The following is a 14,811-nucleotide window of genomic DNA, read 5'->3' on the forward strand; positions in this document are numbered from 1 at the left end:
AGACAGTAGAGTTCCTTTACTATATGTGGTTGTACAGGGTTTACGAGGAATGGTTCTTTCCCATGTATTTATCCACAGTAGCATCAAAAAAGGGCATCCATTTGGAAGTTTGGCAGGCAAGTCTTTCCTAAGAACAGCCATTGTCCCTTTTACGCTTAAGCTATCTGTGCAAGCAATCCCTTCAAAGTTTCCAAGCTTTTATATTTCCACTGACATTACGCAAATGTCAGCTGAACACGACTGGTAGGAACTTGTGGTGGAACAATTCCCTCAAATGTAACTATGGCAACATAAAGAGGACAGTACACAGATGATGCTTTCAAAAGTTTAGAAGATACAGAGAGACCGGGCTCTTAAATTGTTTTGAATTTGGTTAAAGTACTTTTTGTATTTCATATATTGGTCTGACATTTGTCCATTTAAAGTTCTAACGTACTCTAAAATGAGGTTTAAAATGTAGACAGGTATGCTTATCTAGACATTCAAGGTGTCCAGTTAATGTATGGCATAGATTAGAATAACTGACATTAGACTTGCAGGGGAATTTTATTTGTAAAGTTACTATATTGCCAGATAGAGAATATTTTTATAAATCCTTACTTTCCTTGTGATACCCTCAAACTTATTAGCTATAACAGTTCCTTTGCTGAAGCAGATTTCTGGATTTGTAATGGTGGAGCAATATTTCTAAAATTATACAAAAGACATTTGATGCTTCATGTTGTAAATCTGCTACATAGCCTTAGGATGAAGAACAAAAGTGTTCTAGAACTGTAAATTAATGACTTAAAGCATCCTTGCGATTGTTTTAGCTTTATAGTTTCTAATAATGTAATTAAAGAGTGGTCAAAATTACTGTGGTAGTTTAGATGTCTCTTGACAGGTGTTTTGGGGGGATTGTGATATTCCCTTTAATTTTGTTTTAATATCGTTCATTGTGGTAAGTTCTGTTTTCACTAATTCCGTATAAAATCCATAAACTTTCTTAATTTAATGAAGTGCTGTGCTTCCTTTGGAGTTGTTCTATGTCTTTAACAGTGTTACTGGAAGGAAATGCCCTTTAGAATACTTGTTCTGTGCAGTGCAGTCAGCCTGGCTGAAGATTCTTGGCTTGGCTTTCATTTACATCTCTGCTCCTATTTTCAGTTCAAATCCACGCCGAGTAAGAATGTGTCAGTGGTGGGCTGGATGGTGATGATGGCGGATGACCCTGAGCATCCAGATCTCTTCCTGTTGACTGATTCTGAGAAGGGTAAGAAATGCTCAGCACCCAGAGTGCAGTGATTCCTAGAATTATTAATAGCATTTGTTTTGCTGAGATCTTCATAGGCAATTAAGTGAAATTGGAACTATTGTCTGTGGAGAATCATTAAGTTACAGGAACTCTCCAAACTCTAGCAAATCCACTTGTAATTTTTATTGGAGGTATTCATCTCCATTCTTTTAAATTGTATTTAGACCGCGTAGAGGCATTTTCACATATGTGAAAATGTAACAAGTAAAAAAAATCCATGATTCAGCTAGTGCTCGGTGCTTAACCAGTCCCCTCTCCTCTCCAAACGAAAAACAAAACCCAAACCTCCTGTTCAAATGTAGCTCTGTTACTGGGAGGGGAACAAACAAACCCCACAATAAAACACCCTAAGAGAACTGGACAATTTAAGCTGTGAAGAAATTGTTACTTTTTCATAGCACCTCAAATTATGCAGAAAGAGGTAATTAGAAGTTCTAATAAAGGAGCTAAACATTATTTATTGCTTTGTCTGTTTCATGTCTCCTTACCTTTTATTTCCAAGCGTGTATTGTAGCACCACTGATACAGTCAGGTAAATTAGGAGTACGTGTCAGCTTAAACTCGGCAACCGCAACCTGAAATGGTTTTGGTAATCCTTGGCCTTTCTGAACCCAAGCAAGCACTGTGTAACACCGGACACTGAAAATACAAGTCTGAAACTTATCGGTATGTTTAGGAACAAGTTTCAAATGTAGCTTTCTGGAGTGCGTTTCAGTGCTATCTTGCACTTCATTAAAAAATTACGAAATGATATTATAAACAAGTTGCAGTAATGGCAACAAACAGAAACATTTTTGTTGTATGGTTCTGAGAAACGTTTTGTTCTTTCCTGGTTGACACTGGTGTTAGTTGAAGTCTAGAATGTTGGAAAGGAAGACAGTTGAGCTGAAACTTCTCTTGGACTAGGTCAAAGAAATAAGTTGCACATCTGCCAAGGTGTAAAGTTATAGGAACCTTCTGCTATTAAATCTTTTCATAATGTTTTAGTTAGAGCTATTTGAATATGGGTAGGATTTAAGTATATAATATTGTTTGTATTTCCTTATCAGTTTTTTCTGTACCTTTCTTCCTCAGGCAATTCGTATAAATTCCAAGCTGGAAACAGAATGAATGCGATGCTCTGGTTTAAACACCTGAGCGCTGCCTGCCAAAGCAACAGACAACAGGTGAGAGCAGGGCATGGAAAAGGAATATGAACTGACAGATCTTCACGATGACCGAAGTGTCGCTTTGTTCACTTCATATGAAGAGTAGACTGCTCTGAGCAGCCTGTACATTGATTTCACAAGCTTATTGATTTGCCTCAGCTTTCTGTTTGCTGCTTGGCAGACAAGTCCTCAGAGTTTCTGTGGTAATGAAGAAAGATTTGAGGCTATCTTGAGGCTCATTGAAAGCAATTGGGGAAATGGAAGGGATGCTCTAAAATATCTGTCCGAGTGGCAGTATTTTTGACATTGCTCATTTTTAAAAGGCTGTTTTACAGTTATATAAAAAACTGTAAAGCATAGCATTCAATATCAATTCCAGATAACTCTCCTGTAGTGCCATTAGGTCAGGTCTTGGGGGCATGCATGTTTTCTGTTGTTTGTATGTCTTTCTAAAATGAATAAAATACATGTTAGTAGTGACAGACTTCAAAAGCAAAAGTAGGATTTTTCATGAATCATGAAGATGAGGCTACTCCAACTCCTATTAAACTCTGTTCCCATATAAATTCTTACTGACCTTTTTTTATGAGCAAAATAACTTTTAAGTTACCACTTTGTCTTCCTGAAATCTTTATTTGCCTTTGCACATTTGTTTATGGAGTTCCCAGGGCAAAAGTACTACTGAATTTCAAGGGGAAACAAAAGGACCTTTCCAGGCCCTTCTGTGCTTTTTCGTTCAGTTCTGCTTCTGACAGAAATCTAAGGAGTCAAGAGGGTTGCAGAAGCTTGAAAGTATTTGAGACAGCGCAAAAGAGAGGAAATTGTGTTCCTGGCTGTAGAAGGTGGGAATAGTAGCAAATAGTGGCCAAGAGTTTGCAAGAAAGGGATGACTTCCAGGCAAGCCTGAAAACTGCCCTCTGAGGAGAGCTTTTATTCAATAGTGCTTGACAATACTGTTTAATGCAAACTTGTTTAAAGCATTCAGGCCCTAGCTTGTGCAAATCAGCAGGTTTAAGGATCTTGGCAGGGCCTCCTGTGGAAAATATGACAGCAAAGTTAAGATAAGTAGAGGAGATTTTAAAAGAAAAAAAAAAAAAAGGAGGGGAGTATGAATGAAGAAAAAACTACCATTAAATGGCCAAAACCCTTGCTACCATGATTTGTAGCATATTTTCTGTTTTCTGACATTTTATGTAGTTGTACTTATTCTATGGGTTCTTGCAGCATTTGCTCCCATGGAAGAAGCAGTGCTTCATAGAAACATTAGGTTACAAAGGTTAGTTTAGTGTAAAATTTGTCTCTTGACCATGCTCTGACTCCTGAGCAGTGCTGTCCCTGGAGAGATGCCTTATGGTACTGTTTAAAATGGAAAATGTTCATTGCTTGTTAACAGTATGACTCCCTGAGAAAGACTCAAGAGTTTGAATGTGCTTTTGATACAGTATAGACACCCACCCGGTTGAAAAATATTAGAAACTGTTTTAATAGATGTTATTTTTAGTTTTAATGGTGGAACTTTAGCCAACTTGGTCATTCTTGCTTCTACAAGCAAATGGTAAATGCCAAGTAAGAAATGCTTGCTTCATATCTGACCAAACTGGGTATTTGTTGGCAGTCATCAGGAGTGTGGTTGCTCTTTAATAACCTGAGTAAACAAGAGATGTTGCTGTTGGGCAAATTCCTGTTGGGGAGAAAATGGATATATCAACTAATGTAATGCAAACCAGCTTTAATCTTCATGAAGGGGAATGATGTCTGCAGCAGCATTCAGGTTTCCTATGGGAAAAGCACAGACAAGTGTTTATGCCTCGTTGTTTTAAATTAGTCTTAAAAATACTAGAGGGTCTACATCAATCTCTGAACTGTGTGCCAAGAATTCTCTAGCTGGGACTCAAGTGAGAAGGTTCTGCTTGTGTAGTTCGATGCTGAGATTTATAATGTTTAGGTTGTTCTGCTGACAACTTCCATCTTAAATGTCATCAAAATTAGTAAGATCTAAGGCCATATAATAAAACTATAAACCGTGCAGCAGTTTATTGTTTTGGTTATACCTGGGTTTTCTACAGCTCTAAGTATACTTGTATCGCTGAATCACAGTTGCATTCCTGCTCCCTTTTTTGGAGACAGAATGAGCATCGGTGATGTGTGTTTAAACATGTGGCTAGTCTGTGAAACAGTGGAATGTAAGTAGCTACTACCCAAAGTAAAATCTGTTATTTATATTTTTATTTTCAGGTTCCTGCCAACTTGATGACCTTTGAATAACAGGCTAATTCAGAACAAAAAAAAGAACAGTTTGAACCATCTCATAATTGAGAACGAGGTCCTGATGAAAAATGTGCCAGCTGTTTTCTGTGCCAGAACAGAGCCTGTCAGCTTGATCTCTGGACTCTGGAGCCCTGAACAAAACCACTAGTAGTTGGGGAGTAGAGTCCCCCAAATTAAAGATGGAGTTGCAACATGAATTGCCATGGACCATGCTTCGTTATGTTCTCTGAACTGACCTGTGGAAACCACTGCCTTAAAGAGTGAAAGGAAAAACAACACAAAACACCAAATAGTGTGTGTGATACTTCTGGCGGTGCTGTGCTTGAGTTAAATAGATTGTAGCTAGTTTGAGTTTCTTTTAACTTTATACTAATTTTGAAAATAACTCACCTTTTTAGGCATTCTTAAGGAAACAAGTAAACTGGTATTTAAGAGTTGCATCAAAAGCTATGTATGAACCAGGTAAGAGGTACTATGTGTTCTAGAGATGTTGTTTAGACTATACCAGGAGTTCTCGATGGGAGCTTGTCCCAGGCACACTTACCCTGGGACAATGTTATTTCTCTCAGACCTACAAGTATAAGAAACTTAACAACTGCAAGTTTAAAATAGCAGTAAGTTTGCAAACCTGAGTACTGTATGGGAGCTGTGTTCCCTACAAGTGGCACAAAGGCTGAGCACTTACACACCAAAATGTTTTTTGGTACGTTGTTACCTAATTCCTGGTTAAAAGTGTAGTTCACGTGTTTTGGGTGGTCGGGGGGGGGGGTGTGGAAGAGACAAAACTGAAAGCACTGTTGGGTCAGAACTGAGTGTTTTCTTCCCATTTGTTTCTACAGCTGTCTGTCTCCTACATACAAAGGTTGAATGACTAAAAGAACAAAAAAAGCCCACCCAAACCAAACAAAACACACCCGGGTATAGTTCACTGAGACATTTTACTTCTCTGGGTATCTGTTAATTATCAGTTAGGGACCACTGTCAGTGAATGGTGTTTCTTAATATCACTTAGAAGTTCTACATTAAAAAAAGATAGAGGCACAATTTCACGCTTTCATGCTCTCATTTGGCAATAACTGATTTTAATAGCTGTCTTGGTCAAAATAGTTGACATTGTGTGGTATTGATAACATGGCCTAAAGCAGACCTTACATACAGAAGCTCTTTTGATCTTCAGGCAAACAATTAATTTATTAGAAGGTAGGATAACCTAAGGAGTAAAAAGGTGTGGGACTATCAAAATTCCATCCTCGACAAGAATAGTTCTTGGTCACTGAAATTACTCACAGAGTAAAACATGGTTGTAAAAAGGGAGCCATGCTTTATATGTGTGTTTTGCTTAAGACTTTGATTCTTGCTTTATTTGGGTTTCCTTGATCTCACCTAGATAAAGTTTTCCTGGATTATTAGTTTTTATTTAATCTTAAAAAATTTGATCTTTGTAAAGCAAGGAAACATTGTCCAAAATAGGACTCCAATATCAGAACTTTGAAGTCTGTGAAAAAGTAATAACTGTTCCATTGACATTGTGGTTTAGTGGCCGTAAATACGCTTGCAGACTCCACCATGAATACTCCTTTTTAAAAAGAAACAAGCTACCTACCAGTCTGTGGCAGAGTTTTCTGACTATCTAATAAAGGTTTCTACTAGTAGCGATTATTTTGAAAATGTACAGTTTGTTCATTGCATCCAAGTAGAAGCCTATAAATTAACTTTTTGGGTTTTTTCCAGAGTCAAATTAATCTCTTAATGGAAATGATTAATTTCTGATTTCTGGGGGACAAAAGAGAAGGATAATCCAACCTTGCAGTAACAATCTCAAACAAAACACAAAAACGCCAATCACTTGGTGATGTAAAGGTAATAGGCTAGTTTGTATTTCCAAGAATTGTTCCTGTAAATTGGCTCTTGGTAGAAAGAAAACGGTAGCAGGATGCTTCTGGCAGTTACATCACAAGGTCTGTGGGAATTTGTGTCTCTTTGCCATTTTTTTTTGTTGTTGTTTTGATGGGGAATGAGTCGTGTGTTCTGATCCTGAACTCCTGTATTATGGGAAGGGGTTCCTTGTGCTGAACCCCTCTGCAGTTCACCCATCTCTCCAGTTTTTGCCCATGTTGGGTTTAAGACAACATCCCCCCCATAGCCAGCAGTGTTACTGTAGGAGACTTTGCACAACTTTAGTTCTGTTGCATTTGTTTATTTGTTTGTTTGTTTTCATTTTAAAAATTACTTAATGTGTCTTTCTTCTCAACAACTGAAGTGTTGTGTTGGTTTTTTTTTTAACCATGTGTCTACTTTTTTTAAGCATTGTGGATAATAGCCTGTGGATTTTGAATTTTTAAATAAGCTATTATAGGTTTATTGCAGCATAACTTTGTTGTTCTGTTAGTGAAAGGAAACATGCAACTGCGAGCCACAGCCTGACATCGTGCAGCTTTCCTAAAGACAGAGCAGGTCAGAAGGTGTCATTTATTATTGTTTTTTTTGTATTTTTCCAGATGTTTTGAGTTAGGTTTTTATGGTAGGGAGATGGTGGGGAAAACAGTTCACAAATCATCATTTAGTGAATTGTTTCTGTTACCAGCTTGCATTGTTCTTAGGCCCCCTACTCTTCCTCGGTTTTCTACTCTCAGATATGCTGGTTTTTGTGGGAGACATTGAATTATTGTGGGAGGACTTTCTTAAAATCTATAGCCAGAATAACTAGAGTAATGAATGACAACACGGAAAACATTACTGGCGCTTGTTACAATGAGTAGTTCAGTACTTTCCTATTGTTTATCTCCTCTTCAGCCACATAGTCCTGCAGAGAACAACATAGAAATACTGCAGTGTGACATACTTTGAGATAAATGGTGCTCAGAAAGAGGTAGCGGTTCTGTTCCCAGAGGAAAGCTGCCTCAGCTAAGCTTTGGAAAGACTCACGCAAGTCAGACGCACTGTAAAGAAATGTAGTAATGCCCTTTTTTCTTAAAAAGGGGGTTACAAAATAAAATATTTAAAACCAGTGCTGAGGAAACAAGTACAGCAACGAGCTCATGGTATTCAGGTAAGACTGTCATCCAGACTACTTGGCACTTTGTTTTTCATTGTAACGTATTGCTCTGGTTCTTTACCTTGTTAATAACTGCTGAAATACTTCAGCTAATATTTGTCACTTTATTTCATAATGTTTTGATTTGGAAACTGAAGATGCCCCTTACAGTGCCCCTCAGATTTGGAGGCATCTGAGCAAAAAGTGTTCAGAGTAGATCTCTGTAGCGAGACTTGGCAGGTAAACGTTGCTCACCTGCTGACTGCTAAGCTGACAGTCTTGGGAAAGATTGACCAACAAGGAATGACAGGTTTATGAAATTGGTGCAAGACATTAGCAATACATAAATTGCTCTGGTGGTTGAATACTTACTGCTAACTTCTGTCTTTCTAACCTAATCTGTACTAGTTTTGGCTAGGTTTTTCCAGGCTGACGTCTATTCCAGTGTTCTTAGAAAGCAAATAAGGAAACTTATTTTTGAAAAGCCCTGATAATTTGAGTAAACGTAGCTCATCCCAGACATATATTTCATTCTGCAGACGTTTAATGCCAGAAGAGTATTACTTAGGCTATTATGGTTCATTAAGTATTTAGGTGCAAGTTACAGGCACTGTAACTACAAATACTAAATGAATGCATATAAATAATTAACAGATAAGCTTTAGCACCCAGCTTTAAAATTGTGTTACTGTTAGCTCTTTTAAACTACCGTGAAAATCATATCCTACTTAAGAAAGAGCCGAAAAGGAAAGTGCTGGAATGGCAGACGTTATTTGTCAACTCTGCAGCTGGCGTATGAAGCAGCTTCCTAGTTACGCAGATGTTTGAGCCTCCTGCTTGAGGAATCAATGTCTCTTTTGGGGAATCAGCTGATTAACTTTCCTCCTCAAAACGCAACTGCAGAGCACTTGAGCTTTTACCAAGAAAAGTGTTTATAGAAATACACGTATTTGAAAACATACTGTGAGCAAAAAAAAAAAGCATAAAGAAAAACACAATAGGGTTTTATTGCTTATCTTTTCCTCACTAGAAGTAAATTCCTCTCATCAGATTTGTCTTGCAACATCAGCCTCCTCTATTTGCATTTACACGTTTTCAATAATAGTCCTTTTCTATCAGTATCAGACATAACAAATGTTAAAAGGAAATGCTTTTCCCTTCCAGCAGGAGTAATTGCAGTTTTTTGTGCTGTGAAGGCACTCGAGGGGGTGAGATCCCTTTTGATTGAAGGCAAATTGATGTTGTGGTTTTGGTTTACTGTAGCAAATCTTGTCCAAATCAAGGTAAATCAGAGGATGCTGCTGCTTCTGGCTCTCGGTGGCATTTTTGTTCATTTTTTTAATCCTTTCTTTTTTTTGATACCAGCATTAGTAGCTCCAGTCTTTCCATGGCCAGCTATAGCATGCTGCCTGTTGGAAGCATCAAGGCACCAGGGCTGCTACTAATTCACATCAGTTAATTGCTCATTATCTCAACAAGGACAAGTTTTAAAAGTTTTGTTATTATTTAAGTATTGCCTTGATTTTTTTTCTCTAAAAGTGGGTTGTGCATTAGGTGATTTGGCTTGGGAACGTCATTAAAAGAATCTATGTGAGCGGACATGGAGTTTGTTTGTAGGGCTTATCCTTTTTTTAAAACCACTGTTCCAATTTTTAATGCATCAAGAGGGTGAGTGCTTGGATTTCAGGAGGACTTTTGTCAGTGCCTTATTAACTTGAAGAGCAACTCCTTGATTTCAGTGCTTGATGGCAGATTGCATAATGTCGCCTTGATGCACCAGGGGGTGACATTCCTTACAGTCATTACATTTCTGCAGAAGTTAGTTGTTTTGGTCAATGTAAAATAGCTGTGGCTTGAGTTGCTTTAGTATTTTTTTCTGTATTTGAAGAGCCTTTTTTTAGGCAAAATGCGGAGGTATTTGGTAGCTTGGGCTTGTTCAGCTTTTATCAGAAGTAGTTCAGACTTCCTCAGAATTAATTTATTTTTATTTTAGTATTTCTCTAAATAGATTTAGTTGGGGAGGAAATTGAAAAGGGTAGTCCAAGTCATGGTCTAGACCACATGAACTTAAGAGCTCTCGTTGTTAGGAAAAAGCTTGTTTTTCTCTCTCTCATGTTGATTTAAACATCTAATAACATTCTTACGAGAGGTTTTATTTCTATCAAGCTTTTTGTTGTTGTAAAAGAAATACTACAGGGAAAAAATGTTTGGGGAAAGAGAAGGACTGGTGGATAAATCTTATTCTTTCTTAATATCCCATAAGCTCAGTTTTGTATGTTTTATTTCTAGTGCCAACTCTATGTAGAGAGTACTGTCCTTCACTGGAACGACTGCTAGAGATTGTTTTAGTAGCAAGACTTTATAACCTTTGGAAGGGGAAATGAAACAAAATGTGTTGTTCTTAAGCAATTAAATATTTGTTTTCCTGGAAGACATCTTTATGAAAACACAGCAGTTCTACTATAGTGGCTTAGGAATTCAGATGCTGAAAAGGGAAGGATAATTTGAAAATTAATCTTATGCTTTCTGAGAATCTTCAAAAACGACAGAAGGGTTAGGACAAAGGAGAAAAGTCAGATTACTTAGTTTAGCCGTGCCTGTTGCAGAACAGAGCTGACAAGTGTTCTTGAAGGTTACGTTGCAAAGACAAAAGGTGTATGGAATGTAACGTGGTGCAAGGTCCTGCAGATCACGGCGTGGTTACGGCTGTTAGTCCAGTCTTGCTCTTGAATGACTGAAGTGTTGTAAATATTCCGTTTCCGTTGTGTGTTTGATTAGCCTATTATTTCTCCTTATTTGGGTACGTTCTGGCCTTCATATGTGTTTCCTGAAGGTATTTCTTACCATTCCAAAGCTGTTCACAGATAAAGCTGAAAAGCAGTGTATAAATTAACTACATGTTGAAATAAAGAGTTCTAGGGTGCCTTGTTTACAGGCGCTTCTAGCTCCTTGTGTACAGGAGCATATCCATTCAAATACTGCTGTACTGATGTGTGAAAACCACCAGGAAATCATATATATGTTTTATAATAATCCTGCAAGGACCAACCATCATCACTGGAAGGGGGATCAAGGTTGTCATGCAGCAAACACAAGCCATTTTTAATATTCCCTGCTGGCGTGAGGTATTCTGGAGTAGAGGGATTGCACTATGATCTCACTGAGTGATGTGCAGTTTGGCTGTCCTCTGGCCTTTTTCTTCAGCTTTTTTAATACTTCATTCTCTGTGTGCGTGTGAAAAATGTGTGTTTGCATAAGCTAGTTTAAATGAATTTAAGTACAGGTTTCAAAAATCTTTCCTACTGAAATAAATGATTTAAAAGATGGCCTGTGTCTGAAGTTTTAATTTCTCATTTAAAAACTGCATTGGTTTTGCAGCCAGGTTTTGCAAGATGGAATTTGACTCCTTTTGGAATGATGCGGAGATCAGCTGGAATTTCGGTAGCTTTTTTTCAATGAACCTCTGAAACGTAGCATGTAAATATACCATTGTCTGTTGGTACAAAAGAACTCAAACTAGCAGGAGAATACAGTTCATTGAAGATATTTATGTTTGGTTTTAAAGGTCATTCTGTTAAATGGTGTATTTTTCTCTCCATGGTAGTTTATAATGTTTTTTCTGTTGTTTCTATACTTACAGATGTGATAAATTTGTACTTACTGAAAGCAGTCATTGGGCAGATTGGCTCTTTAGCTTAAGGTACAGCTACATGGAAGATGAATTAAGAATGAATTAATAGCATGCAAAGCCTTAACTTGCATTAGCTTTTTGTTTGGTGTTGCTTCTTTACGTTCTGTGCCTTTTTAATTCTGTTAAGCCTTACTGAGCAGGTTTGTACAGCCCTCGGTGGGAAAGGCTGCGGGGTCAGGTTGTGAAATGCTTGTCAGATTGTCAGCCTTGGGCTCCTTGGCCTCATATTTTTTTTTTCTCCTTAATGGAACAATTCATTTCAAATGTATTTACAAAGAAAGGAGGAATAAAGTAGACTTTTTGTAAACACCCACACACCAAGAGCCTTTTTCTGATTTCCAGATTACGGGGTTTGAGGAAATGCTTTGCGCTCAGTAGCGTAAAAAGAAACACAGTTAATTAGCTGGTGATTTCTATTTTCCTTTTCTTGTTTCTTTTCAAAGCTTTTGTTTCTCATCGGTTTCGAACAAACAGATTTTCTGATGAGCTGCATGATTAACTGGAGTGCCGACTCTGTGCTCTCAGGCAGGAGCCCAAGACCGCGAATCAAGAGGCACAGGCAGAGTCAAGTGATTCTTGGTTTGGATGCCTCAGAAAAAACTGTCTCCTGTTTCAGCTACGTGTCTCTACAACAATGCTAGTGATGCCAAGTCGTGCTCTTTTCTCCGTCAGCTCCACCGTTTATCTGTGACTTGTCTCCTTCATATACTTTCTTGCCTTTAAATGCTTAAAGGCTATAGCATCTTTCTGCAGTGCCTGATAGAAGTAGCTGGAATCAGAGTTCTTGGAAGCATATAGGTAGATAGATATAGATGTATACATATTATTAATTTTTTTTCCTCCCCAAATCAAAGAACACTTCAAGGAGTCCTTTTCCCTGATGTCCTTATCTCTTGGGCCGCCACTTACAGGAGAGGCCTCCAGCCTGCAGAGTGAGGAGACAGGTTGGGGAAGGTACCTCATCTCTTCCTTGCTTCCCAGCTGCAATGGTTTTCATTCTTTTGTAACTTTATCTCTGTTTTTTTACCTTTGCATGTGGAGGAACCACAGTGTGGGAAGAGCGAGAGGGCTTAGTGTCTGGGGGAGAAACCAAACCACAGATGCATTAAATAAACCAACTGAAAAGAGATGATCTGTTCCTTTTTTGTGTTAAGCTTCATTTCTGTAAGTGAGAATGTTAGGTACCAAAAATGTAAGTGGATGATATCCAGATGTAAGTAGATGATATGGTTTTGGCATGAACCATGTGCCTTGATTGAGCAGTGGGGAGATATGTTTTTATAACAGCAAATAAATTGAATACAGAAGAGTGAATCAGTGCTTCTAACTTGTAAGTAATACTTTTATTAGTTTTTCACTTAAATTGAGCATCATTACTGAAACATACATTTTTACTAAGTAATATTTATCTTTGCACTGGTATTTGCCTCTTTCAGGTCACCATTTTTAGTTCAATTTGGTACTTAAGGACAAAATGCAGATGCAAAGTAAAACGTTCTGCTTGTCTCCCTGGGCTGGTACAAGAGACTGCTAATTGCTGCTGTGCAAAACAGGCCTTTACTCAATGCTTTTATCTTGCTCTTTAAAAGAAGCAGTTTGTATATAATGTGTATAAGGAGATAGAGCATTTCAGGGACCTGATGAAAAGTTCTGGTGTATAAGATGTTGCAATTTTAATTCTGAAATATTCCAAAGGGCCTGCTCAGAGGACATCTGAAAAGGAGAAATTGAAGGTGTATTTTTTCAGGTTAAAAAAGGTGGGGGGGGGGGAGGTTCTCTGTAGCAAAACTCAGAATGAGTACAAGTCATTTTTTAAGCTAAAGAGAGACCTTGTACAATAATACAGCCAACAGCAAAGTGCTAATGTATCTATCTTTTTTTTTTTTTTCCAGGTAGGAAAATATTTCACTTCCGTTATTGCAAATGAATAAGGACCTGACGTGATTTTGAGGTCAAATAATGTAGCTAAACATTTAGGTAATTCATTGCTCGTTGAAGATGTACATTACAGCCAGGGGTAAATTGTGGCTTGTGTTGCTCACTTACCTGACTGGGCAGAGTTTCTTTAATGTTTTAGAATGACTGTCTGGAATACAGAAAGCAGCTCATTCTGTAGGCAAAGATGTATGGAAGTACAGTGAGCAAGCATGAGAAGAGGGAGCCATTGCCTTATATAGGAGCAATCCCAAAGCAGCAGCTTAGAGAAAAATGTATTGGTGTTGTGAACAGCTCGGTAGTGGTATATCACAGAACCAGGAAAAGCAGCGTATGCAAATTCCAATGCTGAAACAGCAGGATGCTCTTCAATTAGTATAAACAGGTATTAAGATTTATTCAAAACAAGACAGTCTAAATGGGATAATTATGATCTATTCTATTTCTTGATTTGGGGATATTTGGTATTAGCAAGCATTTTATGAACTTCTGATTTGCGCTACATATCCAAAGTACTGTGAATAGGCAGTTACTAAACCTACATTGCTCTCACCTCAGTAATCAGTTCCCCGTCAGTATTAATCTATGATGTTACACCAGTTCTGCTTTTGTTCTAACACCTGGTCTCCAATACCTGCGTCAGCAGCTTCAGAGGAAAGAGTAAACCTGCAGCATGCAGAGGAGTCAACTTTTAGCAAGGTAAGTAACTTCTGGAACTTCATGATGGCTGATGTATATAAAGCTTTATAGTTTTTCAGTTTCATCCAGTATGATGATGGCTACAATGACCAAAATGTTTCTGTTTAATCTCTTAGTTTTCTTGATGTAATCCATCAAAATGTGTGTTAATGAAAATTTAAACACTTCTGATAATAAAAATATTTGAGATCTATCTTGGAAAGTATGTTTAAAGTAACCCTCCTCCAGAAGTTTACTGTTCAATGTTGACTGTTTCAGTAGTCTGGGTTACTGAACAGGCCCACAGTCAGCACAGCTGAGAGCTGTAGAGAGTTTGCAGGTAAGATTAAATGATAATTTAAGAAATAACACATACCAGTGACATTTCTAATCTTGTTTGTCAGCGCAAGGGATTACTTGGGAGCTCTCAACAGCTCTACCTTCCATAGCAGGATGAGTCTCTTAAAGACTGGACAACAGCTGAGTGGCTCAAGAATCATCTTGGTCTTTCTAGAAAGGATCCAGTCTTTGCACATGTGTGAGGGGTCATCTAAATCGTGATACTTCATAACCATCATGTAGCATGCCCTGAAATGTATCTGGCATAACAGCTTGGAGAGAGTTACTCAACAGCACATTTGGCATTCTTTTTGTACTGGACCTCTTTGACACTCACTAGAAAAGTGCCAGATAGAAAACAGACTTCCTCAGTTTTAACTTAACCTAGAGGCTTGTTTGTAGTAGTCTCCGAATACCACAGCTA

General features: G+C 37.9%; 1 protein-coding gene across 5 annotated transcripts in view; it reads left to right on the forward strand.

Moving 5' to 3' along the window:
* Window positions 1–11,071, forward strand: part of RALGPS2 (Ral GEF with PH domain and SH3 binding motif 2) — a 120,256-nt gene extending 109,185 nt beyond the window's left edge. For all 5 annotated transcript variants that reach the window (XM_082052621.1, XM_082052624.1, XM_082052623.1 and 2 more), the window contains 3 exons: window positions 1,147–1,252; window positions 2,369–2,460; window positions 4,678–11,071. In XM_082052621.1, the coding sequence (XP_081908747.1) occupies window positions 1,147–1,252; window positions 2,369–2,460; window positions 4,678–4,707 (228 nt within the window). In that variant the 3' untranslated portion in view covers window positions 4,708–11,071. The remainder of the gene's footprint in view (window positions 1–1,146; window positions 1,253–2,368; window positions 2,461–4,677) is intronic.
* Window positions 11,072–14,811: the final 3,740 nt, after the last annotated feature.

Source organism: Streptopelia decaocto, assembly GCF_964273445.1.
Source record: "Streptopelia decaocto genome assembly, chromosome: 5".
NCBI classification, from domain to species: domain Eukaryota; kingdom Metazoa; phylum Chordata; class Aves; order Columbiformes; family Columbidae; genus Streptopelia; species Streptopelia decaocto.